The 25,996-nt window shown below is 40.5% G+C and overlaps 1 protein-coding gene across 3 annotated transcripts in view; it reads left to right on the forward strand.

Moving 5' to 3' along the window:
- The window catches only part of ctnnd2a (catenin (cadherin-associated protein), delta 2a), a 119,776-nt gene that overhangs the window by 19,542 nt on the left and 74,238 nt on the right, over positions 1 to 25,996 (forward strand). For all 3 annotated transcript variants that reach the window (XM_088364220.1, XM_088364223.1, XM_088364222.1), the window contains 2 exons: positions 460 to 590; positions 21,041 to 21,153. In XM_088364220.1, coding sequence (XP_088220346.1) covers positions 462 to 590; positions 21,041 to 21,153 — 242 coding nt within the window. In that variant the 5' untranslated portion in view covers positions 460 to 461. The remainder of the gene's footprint in view (positions 1 to 459; positions 591 to 21,040; positions 21,154 to 25,996) is intronic.

A 25,996-nucleotide genomic window follows, 5' to 3' on the forward strand; every position in this document is an offset into this window, starting at 1 on the left:
AACAGTTATTTTTCTTTTTTTATATCATTGATTATTCCTAGTCAAAGTAATTAAAATGGTGATAATTTTATTTTAACAAGTCGAGGAGCACTCGTGAGGTGACAGACATTCACACAAGAAGTCAAATTTGGTGTTGCAGGGTGATTAGAATAGCATCACTTTGAAAAAAGACAAACATGTTGTGTGTGCCTACGTAGTGAAATGACGCTGTTGAAATAATGAAATAATTGTGTTTCATTATTTTTTGTTTTTGAAAGGAAAGCTTTGACTTTCCCTTTAAACACGATGTGTGTTTTCACTTAAAACACACACAGACACATTATGTAGAATAATTAAGAGACCTTAATTGTGTTAATCAAGCTAACACAGTAACATTGCTTTTACTAATTATATTTCTTCTAGCTGTAAAAGACATGTCCAAATACATTCGCCTTGAAAGTTCTTTTTTTATCATTTCAGCCATGCCCGTGCCAGAGCAGCCCGCTGAGCAGGAGAAGGGCGCCATGGTTCCCCCGGTGATGTCAGGCTCCAATGGAGAGCGGTCAGAGACTGAGACCACCTCCTCGATCCTGGCCTCAGTCAAAGAGCAGGTAGTGACATTTCTTCTTACACGTGACAATGGGCCTCAGGGGGAGCTTTTACATGTGCACTAAAAACTGACAAAGCAATCCTTTGACACAATTAGGGCTTAAAACAACTCTCAACAGTCTCTGAGCAATAATTGTGTCTTTTACCTCATTAAATTCTCTGAGCTATAATTTAAGAAATGTTTCTTCTTACATTTCAAACAGCTTTCCAGGAAGCTCTAATGGTTTTCATCATGTTTCTTATTTTACCATCTGCTGTGTATGTAAGAACTTAAAGATTGAAAGGTGCTGAAGGAGTGCGAGTGTATAATGGATGGAAATGATGGAGTAGCACCCGGTTCCAGCTGTTTCCAAGCAGACCTAAATGGAATGGTCATTAAAAACTATACAATTACTCGACGTGCTCCTTTTTCTTTAGCTGGAACATGACAAGAGGCAAGGCTAGGTCGGGGGGAGGTGACAGGGGAAGTGTGTGTGTGTGTGTGCGTGTGTGCGTGCGTGCAAGTGTTTTTTTTTTTATCTCATTTAAGCAAAAATCAAAATTGTCAGACACAGCGGTGAAGCAAAGGCATTTGACGATCCCAAGTTGCACCCTGAAAAACAAAAACATTGCTTTCGCACTAATTGCATTGGGTGATTGGTGATTCGCTTTGGACTCATTCATTGTGCGGCTGAGTGCTCTTTCGGTAGTTGGCATATGCAGTGCAACAAACTTCAGAAGCAATAAATATGTTTTTATTTTAATTAAACAATGATGGAATAGCCAATTTACTTTGGAGAAAGGGCGCTTATCATAAATTGCTTGATGTACATACTAGGGATGACCATTTCCATACATTTCCTGAGGGAATAATCATCTGATGGTGCATCTATCTATTTTCTATTCACTTGATCCTCGTCAGGGTTGCAGGTAACAGGATCTTAACACTTTTTTTTTTTTTACTGCAGAGCTTTTTTATAGCTGCGATAATTTAATGAACGATTTCGTTAGCCAGGGCGGGCGAACTTTCTAGGGGTCGAGTGTGAGTCAGTTCTGCCAACAGGAAATGAGCCCGACTTTTAATTGGCATATTCTCCGACGTGTAAATTTGCAGCTAAAATGTCCAGCATTAACATTTTCCCGTACCGCTTCATGTGGAACCGTTTTGAGTTTCTTGAGATGCTTTGCAGGACATTGCATCATCTCTCAGGTTACCTCAAGAGAACTTCAGCAGACTCACCGCTGCCAACATGCTGACAGTATTGCTGCGTAGATTTTTAGTTGAAGTTAAGGTTTGAATGAAAAGGAAACTGTGTAAAGTGAGTTGGATTACAACGTACTTTATTTGTTACTTTCAGCATCGATGGCATCGATTTACTCCGAATAAAGTATGTTGGCTAACAAGGTCAGTATGACCTTCAAATTTATTGTTGCGTACTCCAAAGGTAATGACAGTCAAGGAATTAACAATGATTAATTACAACCAGGGTAATCTGGTGCATCGAGATGGGTCCATGTTATGAGCATCAAAGACACCAAAGGACACAAGAAACACCTTAGCTGGATTATTTATCTCAAAATGTCCCCGAAGGTAGTACATTTTTTTATTGTGCAGATCTTGGGTAGTCAAGTCAATGATACTTTTTTCAAAGAGAGCGACCGACCTTACCAATGGTTATAAAGACAAGAACATGAATAAAGTTGACATCGACACTAAGTGTCGACATTCGAGCCGTCGCTTTGAAGCTTATAGTCATTGTTAAATAGTACATAATGGTCTGAACTCTTCTTCTCTTTTGAGCCGAATGATGGTGCCATTGGTTGTGCCATTGTGGAGCTCTGCCTGAATGTAGCACAACCTCCCATAAATGTGCTTGGTTTTCTTGATGGTTGCAGACAAGGAGTGCACTTCATTTTGACGTAATTACATATGATGGCCACCGTTTGACCCTGGAACGCCTGATTTGCATTTCCAGTTGTGTTTGACTTGCCACTGTTGTATATTTTATACAACTGCATCTTGTCTTTGGTATTCTCATGTGATTAAACTACACATGGGTTTATTTCCTTGCTAAGCTTGTTGCACGTGAGCTGAAAGTCTGCATAATCCACAAATCCACCATCAAAGGTTCTCCACCGATGGCATTTGTATATGTGACAGAAGCAAGGTCTTGTTCAGTGCACACAAGCTAATACATTCCAAACTCTCGACTGTTTGTTGTTGACGTTTGGCCTTTCCAAGGAAAACGTTTCTTTTTAACATGCTCCTTGTGTTGAATATACAGAGTCGGTCGGCATAACCTTGAAGTCTCCATGGCACGGAGAAAGAAGTTCAACCTTTGTATCCATTACTATTGTGGAGTAGGCATTCCTGTGGCAGGCAGGCAGGCAATGCGTATTTTGAACTTATCTACAGTACAGTTCACACTAGAAATATCAATATCCCGCTTACACTGCACACAGGAAGTCAAATGTGTCCTGCTTGCAATAAAGGAGCTTTCTTCCTCACAATTTTTGTTCCCTTGGCCTTCAGGACACAGGATACACTGATAAACGGCCGGCGCTATTCTACCTCCGGGGAAGTAGCCCAGGTGTCGACTGAGTGGCTTTTAAACAACACAAAAAGCTGCCAAGGTGACTTGTAATGATTTTTCACGCGAGTTGTGTCACAGCAATATCTTTTCACATCCCCTTGCTCGGTGAAAAAGGAACGTGCTCCTATCTAAACGAGCTGGGAATGAAAGTTTAATGGAAATTTCCCCACATAAATTGATGCACTTATACTTTGTGCATATTTAAAATCACCATTTCTTTCTTCCATTTTCCTTGACCTTAACTTGTACCTTGCATCAGTGCAACATATTGGATAAATCGTTGTGGATGAATCGGAATAGTGAGGGGAATATTTTTTTTCCCTTTAAAGATCCAAAGCTTTTTGTATTAATGTACGTGCACCCTAAAGTCAGAAAAGCCCATTAAATGTTGGGCCTTGTTATGTCACAGTCAAGATGATCTAAATAACACCGCCCTCACAGTTTTTCCACCCATGTCTTGGCAGCTACTTGAGCAAAGATTTTTCATTTTATTTTTCTGTGTGGGGAAACTGCGCAGAAATTACACAGATATACTATGTACCAGTGCTGTATAAAAGGACATGACAAAAAAAATCCTGTCTTATGTTTGTTATCTGTAGAGCAATAAAAAGGAGAATGATGGGGAACTTAGGAAGAGGAGATTTGGTAGGTAAATTAAAGTGGGCTGAGAAAGCCAGCAAGACTGTGAAGAAAAAAAGCTCGTGGAAGCCATCCAGTCCACAGCTGTCCAAGTCCAAATGAACGAATCTTGCCAATTACTGTTTGAAGGTCAATCAGTGAAAGTGGAATCGCAGTACATTTCTGTTTGTGCACTCTGTTGCAACAAAGATAAATGATCCAATGCAAACAGTGAAAGACTGCTGAAAAGCTCTCAAACAAACTTTCTTGGGAAGAAGAAAATTAAACAAAAGTCTCTTATATAAGTTGAAGGTGGCACTGTACCATCCATCTTTGAGTCTCCCTTTTCTACTCGTATTAACATGACATGGCGCACAACTCCACAATGGTAAAGATTCCACCTTTAAAGTGTCGGCACGTTCCGCTTTACATGTTGTTCCACTTATCGAACCGCATAGTCTTCTCTTAAAACCGCTATTTTCAAAAACAGTTGTCATGCACAACAGCGTTTCTCGATTTGAAGTGTTTCGTTAAAAACGGTGACATTTATATATTGTCTTTTTACGCCACAAGTGAGAAGTGGGTCAAGAGCACCGCGCAACTTTCCAAGAACGATGCCGCAACAGACCCAAACTCCAAAATAATGTGTTTACTCGATACGTGTCGGTCGTCTCCTCCCACATTTGTGCCTGGTCATTGCGGAATGATGCAGGATCCTGTAGAACTCGCATGAACTTTGACATTGTTAAAATCTAATGAGGTGTGAAATCAATATGTACACTCCAGCCTCACTCGGGGTATGCTGGGTAATGGAGTGTCAGGAGTGCTTTGCGGTGGTTTTAATCACAAAGACCTTGGAATATCTCCTTGTAAACAACTCCCTGAGATACTCTATGTGTACCTGTGATTACTTTCACCGTAATTCAAACTAACTGCGTGTCCATCTGAAACAGTTGTGCGATTGTGAAACTCTGCATGAGGTGTGCCTGCGTGCTGCGTGTTATCAGTGGCTTAGCATTGGTTTTGTTTCATTGGCCTGTAACGCTACGTAGGACTCATGTGAAGCAAGCACTCGTTCTACTAATCACTCCACCTACCTCTACCCCCGCTATCCTGGGAATGCCAATGCTATGCCAGCTCACAGCATCTGCATGCTGATCAATTTTGTAACAACAACCGAAAAAGCCGTTAAAAAGTGAATACTAATCACGTGTCTAATTGGAATAACAAAAAGTTGCACTACAGGACTCCTGGCAAGATTTTGGAATGAAACCATGTGTTGGTTAGCTGCCAGAATGAGGCAATCAAAGCAAATTTCATGCAGATCTTGCAGCCAGGGATCAATCGAGTGATAATGAAAAATTTGGCAATGATTGGTAAAATGCTGCGCACCACTTGGCTGCTTCCAGCAGAGGCGCTCTTCACTCAATTATTCTCTAAAGTAGCTCAAATTAGCTGGTGTTGAATAAAATAAAAAAATAGCCAATACATTGTTTTTTTTTTTAGCAGAATGGAAGAGTTGGCCTTATTTGTTCTTGAGTTGTCACTAAAGTGCTGAACAAAGAATAAACATTCTCACATTAGTCAATAGATGTGCTACTAAACTGAGTTCTGATTTTCACTTTTGATCCCAAAATGATAAAATTGATAAGACTATGATGCATAGAGCTGTAGCAAAGATACTTTTGTCACTCCACCCGCTTCTTTCCCCAAAAACATATTTCTTCGCAGCATGATAACTAATTATGGATGGCTCATGTGGGCAGATACACAGTAAGCCTCAAATATGGGAATATATTTCGCCCCGGATGTGTGGCTGCATTTCTATGAACAAAGACACTAGAAAGTCTCGCTGAGGTTTTATAAATAGGGTAAGCACGATTTCAGAAATTACTCAGTGTGATGTAGTTAAGCTGTCAATCAAAACCAAAATAAGCTGATATTTTCCATGCAGCTTGTTTGCTGGATCTCATTAGGTTGTGCAGGTGAATGAATGTATTTTAAAATGTCTACGTGGGTTTGTTGTGACAAACATCTTTTTCTTTTTGACTCCTGAGAGAATGATACAAAAGTACTGAAAGCAGTCGATTCCAGAAGACTTTGCCCCAGTTTCTGCTCAATTTATTTTAGTTTGGCCATTTCAGATGAACCCTTAAGAGGGCACTTGTATATTTTTCTTTCATTGAATAGTAACGTTTTCAATCATTAATATTTTTTTCCTGATAGACAGGTGAAATTGCGTGGTTATTAGTTGACAATGGAGATGAATACAGCCCTTGCTACAAAATTGGTTTATTAAATGAGTTAATTTAGGAAGAAATTATATACCTCCTAAAATAGTACTCTGCAGGAGATTACATATTGACAAAGTACAAACAGACTTCTATTTGGGATGCTGTTGTGTTGTCTTGTTTTTTTTCTTTCTTTTTGTATGCTTCCGCATGACTCATTCACTTTCTCATCCAAACACTGGGATTTCAATGTCAAAAGGGAAAACATTCTGTCTTGGCAAACACCCCAATTCCTCTTTGCACACACAAATTAAATTATTTAAAATAGCAAATGGTAATTGAACTGTACTTTCCAGTTTCAAAGTGAATTGAGGTCTTCAATCACTTGCCTTTGTTTTTTGTTTGTGTCTGTATTATATAGTGCCCGTAGCTTTGTCTCCCTTTGGCATTCTAAATAGATAAATTACTCCTGTACACTTGCCTTGCCGCCACTGTTGACATATTCACGGCAAAGACGGTGGCTGATGAAGAATGGCTCTGTCATTGGGCTTCTCTGGGAAATAAACAAAAGATCACTCCATCTTTTCCTTCCCTACATCTTTTTTGTTTTCTTGCTTGAGATTCCATGTTGCACCTTCCTTCACTCATCATTCATTCTCTAACTGAATTTTTGCCTCAGTGGAATTATAACACATCACCAGCGCGCGAATGCGTCACGGCATTGCTCTCCTCTTCCCCTTTGCGTCAAGTTGGAGATGCGCATCTAACCGATGCTAATGAGCTGGGTTTGATGTTGTTTACCGTGAAGACATTTGTGGTTGCTCTGGTGAGTGTCTTTGCTAAATTTGCCCATCTTCACGCTGTGTGGAAATCCATCAGCAGCAGCAGTAGCTTGGAGGCAATGTTGATTAATGTCATTTCATATTGTTTTGTCATGAACTTCTTGTGGAATATTGGATTTGTCTATGAGCATTGATTTATTTTTTTCTTTCTGATGGCAGATAAGAGACACATCACATTCATAGTAAGCCCAAAAATATCTCACCTGGTACATGATGCATGCAAGTAAAGCTCGAAAGGCCCATTGATGGATGGCTAACACGTACGCATTCCAAAGAACAATGTATTCCTTTTGTCTGAGGATCAAGTTTTTATCATTATAATGAAAGCTGAGCAAATATAATCAAAGTAATTACATAAATAATTCCAGGCCATTGATAAAATAATGAACATTATGATCGTGTAGAACACGCTTGATTCGCCTAATCAGGAATCGCTGGGTTCCTGCTGCTCATGCAAATAATTTGGGGCATACAAATCCTCAACTGTGCATTAACAAGCTGCCTAACTACATTGATTTCTTCTTTCTGTTCCACCTCAAATCTCCTGACACGCTGACAGGATCCGAATCAATCATGTTTAGTGTTGTTCCTCAAATCTCAAAGGTTGCTCTAAGTGAAAATTTGATGGCTCTCAGGACTCATCCTATCATAATTTTGAATTGTAAGACAGTTGTTTTCTAAACTAGTATCCCCACCTAGTCATGCCAAGCATACAACAGACAGACAGACAGACAGACAGACTAAAACAAATAAACACGTTTTGCCCCATCGGTGCCTTCTAGTTAGCATCTCATTGTCTCTATACACCCTTGCATGTTGTACTCCATTTTGCAAATCATGCAGAATGAGCTTTTTAGTCACACGGCATACACTCGACATGCTCAGCTGATGCGCCAGCTGTGATGGGCGCTCTGTCACTGATGCATTTCTGTTAATTAACTCCCTAAAAGAATTTCACTTGGCATTCCCTCAGCACACTGGACAATAAACCCAATTAGAGCAAGCGGTGCATTTTCTGACCACATGGTCGGAAGCTCGTAAACACGCACACGCATGCCGGCACGCGTGTGCTGAGACTTGCTTTTCTTTAGGTTGCATGGGAAGGCGGAACCATCAGAAGCTTTTATGTGGCACATGTGACTAAGAACACTGATTTTACTCATCTTAATTATTATGTTGTTAAATTTTATTGTTGGAAAGCCACAGGCAGGCGTTTACACACTCAAGAAAATAAAAATAGCATTGGTAAACTGGGGGCCTGTACAAATTGACTTCAGCCAAACATCCCGAACGGGTCTGCAAATAATCACAGCGGACATGTAGACAAACATCTATGGATACATTTTGAGTTTTTCTAAATATGACTTCCAATTAAATGTAGCAGGAAGCCAATCCAGACCATAGCAATGGCTGAGGTAAGCGGGAATGCCAGCTATTCTGCAAGTGTGAGGAAGATGAGATGATGATAGAGTGACTGCAGAGGAGTGAGCGTTTACCCTATGGGCTCAAAAGGCTAAAGGTAAATCAGCAGACAGCACAATGTGTCACTCTGCATTCAGTCAGCAACAGAGGCAAGTTATTTCTAGAGGACGCCAGCTACAATCTTAATGGTTTTTTTTTCTTTCTTTCTTTCTTTCTGTGTGCTTTCTGACACTGCTTTGTGTTTACATCTCGCCATTAAACTTGATTCAAATATATATATTACCCCGAAAGCCTTGTTGACATTTCATTCTGTCTTTTTATCCTTTCACTTTGAGTATAAGGCACCTGAGTTCAAGCCGAGCGAATGCGCTACGCACGCTGTCCACATCTGTGTCCGTGTGAAAGCAGATCTGTTGCATGTCATCTTCCTCGCTTCCGCACTTTCCTTGTCACACCCTAATGAATCCTGACTTTTATCGCTCATGATTCCCCCCAGAGTGTTGTTGAACACTTAGGGCACTCATAGACACGCACGCACACACAAATACACACACACACGCACGCACACACACAAGCATGCTAAGGCCTCCGGAGATATGAAAAGAGCTTGGACGGTCGCTATGTGTGAAGGACAAGATGAGTGGATGGATGCAAGAAAATGTGGGCATAGAATGGTCTGTAAGGATGCATAGAAAGGTGACACTGAGGTGACAGAAATATATTTATATATATATATTTTTTATTTTTTTTAGGATGCTCGGATTCACTCAAATTTGTTGCTATGCATGTTATCGCTCAGTCACATGTTTGTCCCTCGTGCCCTCTCCAGACTTTTTGGAGCAAATGCCAAAACGCGAAAGTGCTTTCTGCTCAGCCATCAACTAGATAACAACATCCTAAATGGATGCTCTTTGCAGCACCTAACATGGGATCAGGAAGTGCGAAAAACATAAGTGGGGGTAATCATAGCCAAGCCTCTGATTATCCATTTATTCATCATTTACGTGTATCGTATCTATTGCATAAATTATAGTATGTAAACGACAAAAGCAAGCAATTTGACAATTAGCAGATTGTCAGTGTCCAAAGCACTTGCTTGAGCTGTCCCAGGATCGAAAGTTTGAGCTTCTTCTACAGAAAATTGGATGTAAGGTTTTCAGGGCCCGTCATGGTTTGACATTTTGTATTTTTACGTATTTTGGACTGGGTACATTGGGCATTTATCGTGTTGGAGTACCCATGACCTGAAGCTGAGAGCAACCTTTCACACGCCAGGCAGCACATTTTCCAGCCGTAATTTTCCCCTAATCTTTTGACAGCGCTGATCGATAATACCATAATGACCAACAGCCAGTCCCCCGACATATGAGAAGCCATAAAACAAGTTGCACATATCACAAAAAGTGATGTGTTGACAATTTTTTGGTAATGTTACCGTCTCTCACTTGGATTTTTTGTTGTTGTTGTTGTTTTTACTGGCTTATTTCTGCTCCCCTTGTTATTTTCCCCACAAAAAATAAACAAGTATTTAATGTGTACGTGTAAGGAAAGAGGGGCAGTAATAAATGGCTGCTTTGCATGCTTAGACCACCCCGAGCTAGATTAACAACAGAAACACATGTGGTTAACATCACATTTGTTGTGATTGCAGCCTGCGTGTGTCTCAGCTTCTGCCAGTTTGCTTCTGCCCTGCAGGTACCCGGAGACTAGCGAGATAGTTGATGCAATTGAAAATGTGGCTTTTTGACTCAATTGCTAAACGTATCGTGTACATTTTATGGCCTGGTCAGTTTGTGTCTGTGTGCATGCGTAGAAGCAGATGCGAGCTCAGCATTTCAAACTGCTGAGTCTGAGGGAAGGTGTCACATGACAAATCTAGGGGACACGCTGCATCCAGCAGAGACATTCTTTATATGCTGTCCCTCACTTACACCGTGTGACCCGTCCCTCAGCACCTAGACTTCTTCTTCACTCAATGTATGTTATTAAATGCTAAAGGTAATATGTGCTAATCCTGCAGCTCTGCTTACCTTTGAAAGTGATTCCGTGTCGTATGGTACCAGACTCCAACCATCGTTCGACAATGGCTGATCTAAAAGCTCGGCTGCCCAGTCATGGTCGGAGAAACTCATTGTGAGAGGCAATTATTATGTAAATTCGGAAATTGTGCAGATTGCTCAGAACCATTTTTCGAAATAGACACACAACAAAAGATTGACTTTGGTTGTTTAATTTCACACTCGATGTGTGGGCAGATATTCAAGAGACCCAACTATCTGTGTACAAGCAATACAAAAGTCTATTTCCACAATTTGTCTGCTTTAATGGAGTGATCCCAGATGAACTGAGGTCCTACGCAAAACACAAGAGCATTCAGTATTTCCGGCCAGAAAAACATAAATAACTTCATTTTCATTGTGCCACTGGGACAGCCAGGTACTGTTTGCACAACTCGGCCAAAGGGGGAAACCTTCCCTCATTCTGAGCCCACCACAGTAGCACGTTTTGCATGGTGGGAATTGGCGGTGTTTGCAAATAATCACCCACTTTGTGTGCAGTGGAATAATTTCCCGCTCTCCTTCCACTCTGGCAACACGGGAAAACTCTTAGAAATCCTGATGGAGTCTTGCTTTTTTTTTTTTCACCCTCTTCCCTTGCTCTTTCATTTTCAAACACTGCATGTTTAAAAAAATAGAATAAATCAAATAGGGTGATTCATTTCACTCACTGTGCACATCTCTTGCTGTAAATGGCTCTGCCACCCCCTCAAGCAAGCTAAAAACACAATGACCAACTAGTCGATGTCACGCTTTAAACATAATTGTGGAGTTGTAAAGTTGACTCGTTGACTAGTCTGTGCCACAACTAGTGCTCCTACTATATCTTTAATTCAGATGGTGAATGCCTTGCATCGTTATTTTTGTGACATTTAGCGGCGCGAGATAGTTTAGTTGTGGTCCTCATCGTCGGTGACAGCAGTGATTCTTGGCAGAGCAACAACCGAGTCAGTCCTTGGTGCCTTTCCAAAAACGAGACACGGCGAGAATTTTTGTCCTTCTTGGCAGCGGTGCAAATTACAGCGACCGTAGGATACTCCTGCAGGTTCAAATGAGGCAGCAAAAGACTTTTAAAAGCTGACTGACTCATTATGAAGCTTGCCCAGTAACATTAAGCACATAAACAATGCTCAGTGTGACGCTTTATGGCTGCACTGTAGCTGGAAAAACATATTCAACAGCACCAACTGTCATTGAAATTGAATTGCTCTTTTTCATTCTGCTAGCAAACTCTCACCATCAAATCAGACTCATTACAAGATATATATCTAAAAAAAATAATGCATTTACAGAGATAGAAATAATATTGCAATTTCCTCTTCTTGGCTTCCCTGCATCCCGACATAACCCCCCCCCCACTGCTGTCTTCCAATTCATGGAATGCACGGCTCTCTGAGCCCCCCACACAGTCTTTCCCCCAGCTGTCATCACCCACCGTATAAGGGGAGCCCAGAGTCATGTTTTTACCTAATGATGCATTGCCAAGAGGGTGGGGAGCACACTTGACAGTTAAGAACCTCTTCTCATTTGCAAGCACGCACACATACACACGTACACACACGCTCATCTGCCAGATATACGGCAGGCGAGGATACACTGGAGGCACATACAGTATAGCAAAAGCAACAGCAGTCTTTGACAGATGCAAATTTTCAATGGTAGGAAACTACTTTTCAACTGGGTATATTAATCTTAGACATGTTGAACCCAGAGTTAGTGTATGTTATTGATGTTAAAAAAAATAATAAAAAATTTGTGTTGTATGATTTATTTTTATTTTATCATTTTCATTTACAACATAACTGAGGCAAAACTGTTTCCATGGCCAGCGCAGATTAGTTGGCAAACCCTGACTGTGCTTAACTTGTTATGTTTGATTTAGCGTAAGAAAATTATACTTCACTACTGAAAGGAAAGCCCAGGAGTAAAATGAATAAATAAATTTAAAAAAAACACACAAAAATATTTCTTGCAGCTTTTTTTTTTCTGCAAATATAAATTTTAGATACAAGATTATTCCTAATTTGTGTTGCTACTGTTCCATATTAATTTTGTACACTGGATAACTTTTAGATGTACCAAATACTTTTTTCCCCCTCCAGACTGTCAGTTGCTTTTAAAATGAGTTCAAGTCTTGGGATTTGCAAATATGTCAGCCATTTGGATAACAATGTATAATATTGCAATGTGCTTTAGGGTGGGGTTAGCAAAGTGTCTAGAATTGGATTTAATATGACTGTCAATATCCAGTCATGCTTTCACTTAAAGTACGTCAGCTATCAGGCTTTTCCGTGATTTTTTTTTCAATATATATTTTTAATCGAAAAAATGATAAACATGTATGATAGTCAAATCAACAATGTCATGCATTACTTCCATCATGCATACGCATCGTGTGATCATGTGAGATTGTTTGTTTGCCTTTAATTTGCATACAGATTTTTTCGGCATTAGCTTATCTCTCTACCCCTCCCCCAGTTTAGATCCAGCCTCTCTCCTCTGGCTTTTCTCTTCCAAGCATCTCATCAGTTTTTCTCTCTCTTTCCCTCTTTCTCTCTCTCGCTCTCTCTAATGAGATAACATGGCCACAGTGTTCGTCTTCCATTCGGCGACAGCCTCTCTGTTGCCAATTACTGCACAGTCGCCAGCTTTCTGTTTGCCTTTGGAGATTATACGTATCTCTGTTTGTGTATACAACCTGCAAATGAGACGTGCCGTTCAAAGGGCGGAGATATCATCAACAGTTGTACGATATATGATGGTGCTGGTGCAGGCTTGTTTACTTGCAGACTATCGAAATCAATTCCCCCGTCGGTCTAAATATCGACATTATTGACTTTATTGACTCATAACATTAAATCTTTTTTTTTTTTTTCATAATCGAGCAGCCCGAGTTCCAATCTTGAAATAGATATTTATTGAGGGGATTCACCCCTTGTTTTATAGCTAATTTTTAGAGGAACTGTTTAATATTGTAGTGGTCACTCGTAAGTTTACTAAAAAACAAACATTGATTTGTTTTTCCCTTCTTATACTAGGAAACGTGTTCATGATACATTTATCTGATAACTATAATGAGCGTTAAATGCCATAATGCGTCACACTGATACCATCATTTAATCTAATCTTTCTTTTTTTTTTTCTTCTCTCATGACATATGGATAATTACCTAAAATCGGCTTTTTCTTGACGCTAAAGATGCAGTTTGCATTTGCGACTGTGTTGATTCTCTTTATGGTGAATGGGCCACACACACACACAAAAGGTCCTGTTTTGAATTGTGAATGGTTTATTTAAATAGTGTGAATGAACTGTAGAGAAAGGAGCTGGCAGAGATGCTTGTTAAGCCCTTTACCGATCATAGAAAGCTGCGCCGAAGGGCCTGTCTGTGATTCTATCATTGTCATGGCTGTCGCTCCCGTTTAGGCTTGCGGACCCTACATAATGTCTTGAACACACGCGTAAAGACTCAGAAACACATGCCCTGGACACTTACGTCTGACACTGCAAATATAAAGAAGTTTAAAATATACAGAATATGCTTGCAACTGGCATTTTAGTCCGACTCGGGGCGATTCAGAGGTCAAAGCACATCTCAAGCACGTGGTTACTTTGAGAATTCTAAAGATGCATTCACTCACACCGTCAACGTTAAGCCTCCATAGTCAGTGACCTCGTCTTTTCAAAACTAATAACCGTGTGTCTGTTTTTGTCTGTGTATTTTCTCCTTTCTCACCTTCTCCGCCTTAACAACGCAATTCCTGAAATGTTTGGTTCTCTCTTTGAATGTCTTTACCAAAGAATTGGTCAAGTGCTGCTTTTATACGGGAGGGATGTCAATGACAGGCTTCAAGCAACCTCCAACTGCAGATTTGTAGCCTGGACTGCTTCATTGACTTTAGATTTGTATACAAAAGTGTTTGCTTCCACTTGGTTGCATGAATGGCTTGCATGTAGCTAATCTATCAAAACGAGTGCTTGTGATGGCTCATGGATGGATGACCTTTGGGGCCTCCCTAGGGTCTTGTCGCATCATGCGGCAGGATAGAGGAGAGCTGGACGATTTATTCGAGCCTGCTACGTTCAGGGTACTTTATATTTCAGGACAACTCGGTGCTTTTCAGATGCAGCGCACACTGTCAGGACACTTCAAGTAAAGCCAAGTCCACAAACCTCAAAGGTGCACTGCCAGTAAATGTTAAGACAGGTGTTTACATATTCACTTTTACTCAAGTCGATTTCCCCAGCTGATCTGAAAAATTTAAAAGTGCAGCTCTATTTCTAATCCGCGAGCCACCAGCGCTCTTGCCGAATGAATACATCATACACTGTGAATCATGAATAACAATTTGAAGTGCTGAAATATTCCTCATCCCAACCTTGGGTTTTATAAAATATAATGAGAAAAGATATACTGTCCGTAAGTCTGACCCACCCAAAAAAATAAGGTGCAAACTCTGATAAACACCACATCTCCCCCATTTTTTTTTTTTTTTTTTTACAGAACTGACACATGCTGACTGGATGTATTACTGGGCGCAGCTATGATAGCATATCTGAGTCTGAGCGCGCACATACACGGACACACACGCACACACTCAAAATTGGACACATACTGAGGCGCAATGGCATTTAGGCGATGACATTTTCCAAATGACATTTTGTCTACGGCCAAATCCATACTCGGGGAGCATGAACCGTAACGCTGCCGTGGAACACCGCTGTACATCTGCACGTGTATGCCCCCCCCAGTAATAGACCAGGAGCAATCGAGCCTGATCGATTCCCTCTTAATCCACTGTAGGGCTTTCTAGTGCCTTTCAAAACACAATTCCATTGAATTGATCATCCATCTGAAGAGTTTTGACCTTGGAAAGCCCCTACTATCGTTTTTATCGATGGACAGAGGCGTTCTTGTTTTCATTACTGCTCGTTGTGTGGCTGCATAAACCTTTCATTTACTGTAATCAATATGTGGTGTCAGACAGCCAAATACCTTTTGCATCTTTTTTTGCTAATGTATCATGCTTTTCTGAAGACAAAGGACTTGCTGTAACGAGTCAGCCTATTAGGTAAAGACTCAAAGATGTATTACATACAAATATTCAATTGGATAGTGCTTGACATGATGGCCCTCAAGACTATACAATAAGCCAGAAGACTACAAACAATTAATGTATCCACATTTCCATTATAGGCTTACCAATAAACAAATCACGTCTTATTATTGGCTCCAATTGTCTCATAAAACCTGGAAAATGAAGAGTATATAATTTTCCGGCTTGCAACAAAGCTAAGCTAACCACCCTCTCATGAATATGATGTGGTCGGAGTTAAATGAGGGGAAAAATACAATACAAACACGATGCCGTATGATGCAATTGTCAACCACTGCTAACAGCAGCCTAATGGTGTGGCCTGTGATTTTTGTTCACCCATTTTTAAAATTGAACCAGCTCAGTGAATAGCCAATTTGAAACAATGGCCAATCACTGCATAATATAGCACATGTGAATTCCCGGAGGGGAAGAATTTTGAGATTGTTCCGTGATCTGTACGTGAGATCCAGACAATCTGTTAGAGGGGAGAGATAATCACAGATGAGTTAATCATTAAAGCTGCTCAACAACACAGATTCAATCACACATGCAAAAAGCCATTTAGGAGATGGATGAATGTGGGAAATGATGTGAATAAAAGCTGCCGCAAAGTTAAGGTGCTGCCATTTAGAAGGCATTTTTGTTTACATACAGGTTTGTTAATATGTGCAAATATGATGTCATGAATTGACTTTGACTCGCAAAATTGAAGGAATTTACTATTGCTGCACCAATATACGTAAAGATTTAATATTTTCCTGCATGCCAATCCAGAGCACATTTTATCCCTATACTTGTCATGCATTAATTCTACATGGGATTAAACTAAGCAGACACGTTGAATGGCTTTAGTGTTTCTCAGCCAATTTTGTATTCTAGATTGAGAAAATTGCATCCTAATCCCTTTTCTTTGAGCCTTTATTGCCCCCACCCCCCCCAAAAAAAATCATTCCACTTTTAATGCCAAAGGGTATATTAATCTCGGAGCATTTACATTTTTACAGGCTACTGCATGTGACAAGCGACACTAAAGCCACCATAAAGACAGAGGAAGCTGAGTCTGCATGCATACCTATTTTTTTTTTTTGGCCAGACTTGCAGTTTCCTGTCTACAGCCCTGAAATGCATGCAATCGTACCCGGCCCCGCCCCCTCGAGACAAACAATAGAAAAGGCGACAGCAGCATGGATAAGAGAAGTCAGAGGCAAGTCAGAAACAAAGAGAGATGTTTTCATTTTGCCCACTGAGCTTCTAAATAATTTAATGAGGGGGAGATCTGTCAGCGTATTGGTGTGTTTGTGTGTTGAATATTTATAATGCATATGAAACTGTTATGGGCCAGCTGCTAGCAGTCTTGCATCTCAGATCCCTTGGCTTTTTTTTAAAGGTGTACTCCAATTTGAAGAATCTAAAAGTAGTGTCAAAAAAAACAAATAACCGAGTACCACTGTGAAGCGGTATTGCTGGATATGTACCGTATAAAGAGGCAAGCTGTGCTATTTTGTCTGCTACCTCTTCTTTAACACGGACAGGAAAAGTGGAGGTATTGATGCTATAATTGGCTAGAAAACTCGTCCTCGGAATTTGAAGGAGTTTCACTGGCGATGCATGAAAGAGTAGCAGCACATCATCCTCTCAAAATGTGACCAAGCGCCATCTATTTCAAACATGTGCTCTGAGGCTGTTTTCTGGAACAGCGCCTCGGAGTTAAATAAGCAACAGCTATCCCCAAAACAGAAGTGACAGGGTCCTCGACGAGGATTTTTGCAAATTCGCTCTTTGTATACATCAGCGTGTCTGTCCATAGCCCAAAGTCGCTTACTTTTGAAAGGGGCTCTTTTAGCTCTTCCTGTCGGGAAGGACTTGATTTCCTTGCATTTCAGATGATTTGACATCGTGGAGAGTGTGAGACGCTTTAACATCAAGTCTACCTGCTCAATTCTAGCAACTGTGAAGAGGGTTGGGCTCAAAGCTTCCCCTTGGCTGGATATTTGCACTTTCCCTTTTCTAGGAAAAAAGTTTCATCTTGGTTGTTTATTGGACTCTGGCTCATTAAAAGTATGATGAAAGTTTACTTATATGTTGTCGAGATGTTTGGATCTTCTGGTTGAGTTTTTTTTTTCATGGTGAAAGTAATTTATGAGCGCGCTTTCTATATCTGATAAAAGCTTATTTGTTTACATTGACGATGCAACAGATTCTGTTTACTTTAAACAAAACTCTTGAGATGATGCTAAAAACGGCTCACAGAATTCAGCTTCATTATTATCCATGTTTTTCCAAGTATACAAGTCTTGATGGTAAAAAGTCTTGGCCCGGTTTAGAGCTGAAATGTTTTATATGCTATCGGCTCTTATTATGGATCAAACATGACAGTTAATTAAAAAAGCATTTTGGGGCTAATGCTGCAATTTGGCCACGGTTGTTTATAATATTCTCAATTAGGATTTGCAAAAGGCTTTGTTTGTTTGGGGTGGTGCACATTTATTTTAAAACAGCTGTGCATAAGCTGAGAAATAGAAGAAGGCTGACTTGAGGGAGAGAGGTCATTTGATGCCCCCCCCCCCACCTCTTCTTTATCTTGAATATATAAAGGCCCAGCATCAAGTTTCATCCCTGTGGCCATCCTCTCATGTGACTTTCATCAGCACAGCCACCACCTCACTGTCCTCGCCTGCAGGTATTGGCCCACCCAGCCAGCTTGACTTTGCACTCATTAAAATGGTGACAAGTGCAAAAGGAGGGGGCATGTCTCTGAAATTTGAGCCCCTTGAAAAAAGTAACATGTGACGTGCGTAGGGTTGGCTGGTGTTCAGTATGCACCGAGGGTGATGGAGGAGAGCTGCGCGACCTTTTCACCGGCTCACATTCACGTGTATACCCCCCTACCACCCACCCAGCCACTCCTTGCTTCCACTCATTTTTCCCAATGCTGATTGAGGATGGAGAAAGAAGGGTTGAGAGAGGGAGCATCACGTCTCAAAGAGAAGGTCAGAGCTCTGTTTGATAGCCTTTTGTCTCCTTTCCAAAAACAGCGACGCTAATAGCTACCCATAGGCCACTTTATAATGATTGGGCCTTATCTTCAGACACACACAGAGACCATCAAACGCAGACACCAGCCAGTGTCTTTATGGTGGCGAGCAGGATCATTTGTCTCCAGTGTAGAAAGAGCCACATTTGTTTTTTGGGGGTTTTTATACTAACAAAGTGAAAGGGAAGGGCTGCTATTTATCCCATTCAAAGCTCAGATATCAGGGCTATGTTGCGCTTGGTTCCAATCATGTTGAGCCCAAACACAATCCATTCTCAAGTGCTGGACTTGTTATCAGGTACTGTACATTGTGCAAAACTGTAAAAGTCCAGACTGTAGTTTGCAGCACAAGACAGAACAAGATGGATAAATATACATAGCTGTGTGTAATCTGTTCCTAAAAACTAGAATTTCTGACATTTATATGATGCACTAATCATATTTATTCTTAGCTTCACTGCATTGTGGCATGCCATAGAAAGATGATGTATAATTTCATCATTTGATATGACACAAACAGATCTCCTAGTTGCCAGAGTGTCGAGGTGTTTTATCGGGATAGCTAAGAAGGCTCAGAGGATCCTGAGGCATTGTGTCATTATTTCCATAATTCTGTTTTTGTTTTTGGCTTTTGCATTTTGACACCTTGAGGATTTGCCTCTGTAGCATTTGGAAGAAAAAGGAGCACAGGTGCCAAGTGAGGCATTTTTATGAAATAAATATTCTCTCATTTCTTGCTGTTTGATACACTGCGCTCAAATTAACTAGGGTGACTGGATCTGCTAGTTTGTTTTGTCGGAAATTCAAGTGAGCAAGTGCTCGCTAACCAACTTTCTGTTTTCCTTTTTAGCAGCTGCGGCAAACTTAAAAAAATAAATAAAAAATAAAAAACGTGTGTGTGCGCTAATGGAAGGCATGAGAAAAGGGCTAAGAAAGTGTGCATATTGATGTGTAAGTGCTTCCTGAGAATGTTGGGGGAGATGAATTGCATTGCACTGTGCTGTAATTTTGAGGAGCTAAGGGGATTGAGCTTGGAGACTTGAGATAGCGACTGGGGGGGGATCAAGTCATTCAGCGCTTCAAATGGCTTTGAAAACCAATCAGACCAGCGCACGCTTTCTTTACAACTCTCTCTCTCTCTCTCTCTCTCTCTCTCTCTCTCTCTCTCTCTCTCTCTCTCTCTCTCTCTCTCTCTCTCTCTCTCTCTCTCTCTCTCTCTCTCTCTCTCTGCATGTGTAATTCACTTGAATGAGAATGTGTATATGCACGCGCTCATTTGATCGTTCGCGTCCAATTTCAGCTAAACTATTTACTACTATATTATTTATAACTAAATAAAGTAGCCAAGAGTACGTATAATATACTTATCAGACCAAACAGGTAAGCTTCGGGAGAAGTTGCATCATATGGATTATAAATTGCAAAGCCGATATACCATTACCGTCTTTCAATTGCACCCACATGAATCTCATCATGAGTCTTCGATAGTCTGAACAAAAGGTGAAGCTCTGCTGGTCTTACTACCTTCAAACCGGCATGCTGAATGGCTGCACGAAATTCACATCAACTCACATTGTCCGAATTATAATATAGAGGTTCCTTCCATGGTTTGCACCATATGTTCTCTGCCGGTATGAGAATGTTGCGGTCTGTGTTGTTTGGTCCAACGTTGGCAGGACGTTGGAGGCCATATTGTGATATTCCCACCCCTACATTTGAAATGTCCAGATGAGACACGTGGCAATTAAAATGGTTTAGCTGTGTAGTCTTTGTCCAGCCTGGCACTTTTTTAGCCCATGATTGATGACATCATGACACACAACGATCCATAGCTTTGTTTTGATCAGCTCCCTTACAGAAAACTGCGTCTTTGTTATGTGGCACTACATTCTAAATAAAGTCTGCACTAAATAATAAAGCCAATTCTCAAATGATACATCCATGTGGGGATAGAATAAGCCATGGAAGAATTCCACAAATGTCTTCATTAGACTAATTTATGCATTTTCAAAAGGAGCTCTCCAGCTATGCAAGTGACAAAGTCAACAAAGGGATGAACAAGCTATTTTTTGCATTTGGACTATTTTCCAACCAATCACAGCTTCTTCCACCTACTCTAACATGGCAGCAAAATAAAATGATGACACCTAATTTCAGACGTTGCATTGCTGTCTTCATGACTGGAGGCAAACATTACATCATGTCACAGGTTGTACTTAGTTTGCACGAGAACATACTTTTCAGTTAAATGGAAGCAGAGCAGTATGAGTAATCATTTAAGAAAGTAAACAATTATGTTAAATGTGAGTAATGTGGAGAAACACTTTGCAGTCAGGGCCCATTATTTCGACTCTGTGTAATTATCGGTGCCATTTGTTGTTGTTCTTTCAGACGTAATTGGCTATTGACCCTTATTTCAAGTGGGCTCTAACATTTCAGCCCATTCTTGCACATTTCCATTGTGGCGTGTAGACCTAACACAGTGTCCTTGTCCTTTCCTCAATGTTCCCTTGCAGTCTTACAGAAACTCTCTTGTGCTTTGTTTAACGTCCACTCTTTACCGTGCCCTTCTACAGGAGCTGCAGTTTGAGCGCCTGACCCGGGAACTTGAGGCCGAGCGTCAGATCGTTGCCACCCAGCTCGAGAGATGCAAGCTGGGATCGGAGGCTGGCAGCATGAGCAGCATCAGGTGACAAAAAAAAGCCTTTTTTTTTTCCTTTGCATGTGTTGCCTATCTGTTTTTGTAGAGCTATGAGTGCCTCTGCTATCAACAAATTACAGAATGCTTGCCAATCAATCGATTGCTTTTCTATTGCGTTGACCCATTTTTGCCTTATTCCAGTGAAAAAGGTCATAAAGCAACAAAGCTGATTTGCATAGTACGTGTTATCGATTTCCTAAGTTCTCGTGGAGGGTTTACTTTTGAGCTTTCACCATCTTACATTACCATATGAAGTCCACCAAACTTTCCGCTGTTGAACTTCTTTTCCGACGGTGCAGTTGAGCGAGTCAGAAATGGATGAGCAGATAAGTGTGACCTACATGCTAATGAGGCAGTTTAATGCTAACATTCAGACTATCGTGCTTGCCATCTGCTCACATTAAATCACCTTCCTCGGAACTAGAAAAATCCACATTGTGAATCGGGTAGAAGGTTGGATTTAACTTGTTTACTTCTCAGAGTATGTGTTTTGATTTTCACCTCTTGTGCAAAGTCAAAGTGCCAACATTCATATGAAGGCAACGTTCCTCTGACTCCCTGCAGCAACTTATTGTACATGTACGCAAGCCCTAAAGGGGTCCAAAGAAAGACGCCCTGAGGAAAAAACTCCCAAAACTTTGGAACTCGTTTTTTTTACCGCTGTTGAAAAAAAAAAATAGTTTGAACCAAAACAATTCTGTTGAATGGTAAACTTTCTTAACTTGTGGCATGTATCTGGAACACATTTGCCTGATGCTTTAGATAATGTCTACATGAACAACCTAAGTGTGTTTGGGGGGGGGGAGCACTAGCCTGTCTGCTGTCTCATGGTTGCGTCATCCTGTGGTAATCACACCAGATCTAGAGGATTAGTTGCGCTTATGCCCGCTGGGAGCTCATTATGCCGCTGAGTCAACGTTGATCCCCGCGTTGCACTTAAACTTGTCAATGCGCGTTAACTTGTTCGTGTGATGTGCGTTTGACGTCCCTGTCTGCGCATCATGTGTGAATTTGTCCGGCTTTATTTCGCCTCACTGCCTTGATTGACGTTATCCTTTTATTCCGATTGTTCCCAGCACTAAGTATAGATAAGAGCGTCTATGATATGACTGTGAATGATCAGAGGCAGTCGAATAGCTTTTAGTGAAATGATGCTAACCTTTCTGTTACATCAATACTCATTTTCCTGTACTTCAGTAGACACTCCTTGACAGATTGCATCTAAATATATGAATATTTTCTTTTAACCTGATAGACTGAAAGCTCAAGCTGAGCCTGCTAATATGGCTTTACTTGGTATCAGATCATATACATAGGTGTCACAGTGCATGCATGTGATCTGAGTTGGGGTTTTTGATTGAGTGCTTGAGAGCAGAGACAAGAGCTTGATTTTCATAATTTTGGAGCCTAATTTTCTGTTTTTGTAATCATTCAAATTTGACAGAATTGTTAACAACTTTGCTGAGTTAACTTGTGCTTTTTTTTTTTCTTCAAGGTTTTAAAGTTTAATAGCTTAGAACTAGACCCGAGTATTCATTTGACACTCGAGTTAGAGAGTGCAAGTTAGATTGATGTGGGGTTGTCTTTCTCTCTTTTTAAGTCGAAATAAATGCTGTGTGTTCTTGTCAGTCGATGTCTTCAGTCAAACAATTCAGGAATCTCTTTGGACTCCTCTACAGAATAGTTGAACTGAAAGACTATTGTGCACGGCGGCGCTGTTGTGGGACCAGCCCTGCAAACATCTGTTCACACTTATCTGCTGGCGTGCAACACAGCAGCACCGTACAGCAAGGAAACACACATCTGCGTATAGAAACGATATGGGCTCACACAAGTGTGTGACACCAAACGCCACACAGGGGCTAATTTATCATATTTCTAACATTAGTCGGAAGTGGCAGCCGGTGGGGAAACTCCTTGCTCCTGCTGTCTTGCGTGTGCTTGACTGGCTGTGTAGCTCTGGGCCTCTCTTTTTTTTTTTTTTTTTAAAAAAAAAAGCTCAATCACATAACTCACAGTTGATTTAGCTCAGTTGGAAATGCCCCAAAAAAGATAAAAGCGCAAATGGTGCAAAGATTGGCCTGCATGACTTCACTGAGGAATAAATGCTTTCAACTCTCTTTGATACTTACCTGGTCTGGGCAAAAACTACTTAACTGATTTAGAGAAAACTTTGTAGAATTGACGTGAGCCAAAAATACTCAAATGTCTTTTTTTTTTTATGTGAATCCATATTAAGCTAAGAATCGAAACTTGCAAAAGATGATGCACTGTACTTTATACTCCAGCGATAACCTGTCCGCTGTGTTCCTCGCCAATAAGATTTAACACGTAATACTGGAGATTAGTAAAGGAGTGCATCTTCCGTGAGTGGGCTTGCTTTTTTCTTTATGTAACTTTGGTCTCAGAGGGGGAGAGGCAGACAACAGTTTCCCATGCTGAGGGTGGTAACGCTGCACAGGGGAGGAAATGGAGAAAAAAACAAAAGGAATGAGAAAAGCTAATAGATAGCTTTCATTACCCCATGGCAGCACCACAGAATGGCTTCATTGATTTATTATTAGTATATTTTTTGCTCTTTAGTTCTTGCTTCTTCTCCTTTTCTTCTCTCATTTTCTCCTTCATTTGTCCTCTGACCAATTGCTCTCTAGCCTCTCCCATTCATTGCCTTTTATTTTTAAATCTTATTATCTTACTGGATTGTTTCATATGTACGTATCGTTCTATGTCTGTTTCATCCTCAAAGACCCGACCACAAGGGTCTCTGACAGTATGGGTTTCTTATGTATTATTCATTCAAAGTCTGCAGGATGTCTCCTCTGCTTTTGTTGAGTCCATTTGCCTTTCACAACCGTATTTTGGAAAATTTGATTAACAGATGTTATTATTGGCATGCTAATTGGTAAACAAAATAATAATAATAAAACATATTGGCATGTACGGACTTGTTTATTCTGAAGTACATTTGTATTGTAAGTTTGCCTACTAAATATTTGACTGCTTTGGGCATGTCACAGTGTACGTATGTGCATCATCCTGTCATTTATTTATAATGCTTGAGGGTCATAGCATGTGGATTTGCTCAATACTGTCAACAGACAGTTTCTGGCTTTAGGCTCCCCCTTAGGTTTTAGCTACAGACACAAATACAGAAAACAGAAGAAAAAATACGAAAGAAAACAGTGATGGATTCTCTTTTTTTGCACATTTTTACATTACCTGTATCCTTTCTAAAAAGTTGTGCCTGACTGCTGACTGCTTGAATTTCCTGCAAGGTAATAAAAGTTTCTATAATTTATCAATGTGGAAGAAGTGACAGAAAGGAAATAGAAGGCATCTTAATAACCAGTCATGGGAACTTTGCGAAGGATACGTTACTTTTCAAAGCATCAAGCTCAAAGTCACAAGAAGATGTGAATACTGAGAAGTGTGAGGTGTAAAGTTCATGTCCTCAGGCTATAACAGCTTTTAGTTTACACATCTTCCAAACTCCCCTGAGGCAAGGTCAGTGGAAGGTAAAAAGTGATGGATTGTATTCATGAGTGTTTGTGCTGTTGTGTGGAAAAGAAATCAAGAGAAATCCAAATTAGTTAGTAGTCTGCGTGCGCACGTTTCCCCCAATTGTGTGCTGGGGGATTCGTTATTCTAATGAGGAAGTGCCATCAAACTATGCATCAAAAGTCCCTTACTCTACAAAGTAGTAGTTTGCCGCAATTTGATTTGGAAGACAACACAGTCGACACAAGGCAATGACAACATTCGTGTTATTTGTTTTTGTCAAGAAGCGGCACAAAAGATTTGCTTGAGAAATATTTTGTGTTCTTCCTCTCTCGTTCCTGTTGCCCTATGGGAGCGATCATCCTGTCAGTCAATGGATTTGGCATAGTGAGGCTAGTTCTGTGCAAAGGTCATCATCATAAGATTTGTTGTTTTAACAATGCTGTAACACTAACAACTATTTACTGCTGTCATTCTTTCTCCCAGTGCAATCAAAGCACACTCTTCAAACAGAAGAAATACAGAAAAGGTCAAACGTATACGAACTGGACTAAATGAGTTCATTTCTGATTTAATGTAGTGGCCGGGGACGGCCGCATACCGACAATATTTCGATTTGAACCTGCGGTTATCATTTTAGCGCTTTTTACATGCTCCTTTTTCTGTCCCTGGTCACTTTCCTATTTTTTGCCAAGACTAAAATACTATCCAATTAGATTCCTTTATCTCACTATAGCTCACTCTCCTCTCTCAACTTGGGTGATAATAGAGGGATCCATCACACCATTAGCTGCAGGCGGTTTTATAAGCTCAGCAAAACGCTGCATAGAGAGAACTCAAATTATAGGCCATAGACTTGCACCTTAAAATATGCCCCATGTTGGCATTTGTATGAATGTGTATGTGTGTGTATAGGTGTATGCGTGAATGATGATAGCAGGAGTCACGCTCCCTCCTAATGACTGATGATACATCTCCAGCAGAGGAGGAGAGAAAAATGGTGGCAGGTGGGCACATCTCTCACCCGACTGCCGGGACCACTGTCTATCGTTCCGTCTGCGTCTATCTTTCTTGTTTCCTCGCACACTTTGATCTATCTGTCTCGTGAATTACATCTTTGGGAAATGTTTTTCTTTTTTGTAATATACTGGCACAATAATGTATACTATGTGATGGAAACAACTGATCTGACTTAACTGAGATCATTCCATTGGTTAAAAACAATATAAATATTTTATTATTATTATTGTCAGTTTTATTTTTAGATTTAATATGGTTATTTTTATTATTTGTAGCATTGTTATCAGCTGTTGCTATGAATAATGTTGTTCAT

The sequence above is a fragment of the Syngnathus floridae genome, chromosome 20, assembly GCF_059516105.1.
Source record: "Syngnathus floridae isolate MCC-2025c chromosome 20, RoL_Sflo_1.0, whole genome shotgun sequence".
NCBI lineage: Eukaryota > Metazoa > Chordata > Actinopteri > Syngnathiformes > Syngnathidae > Syngnathus > Syngnathus floridae.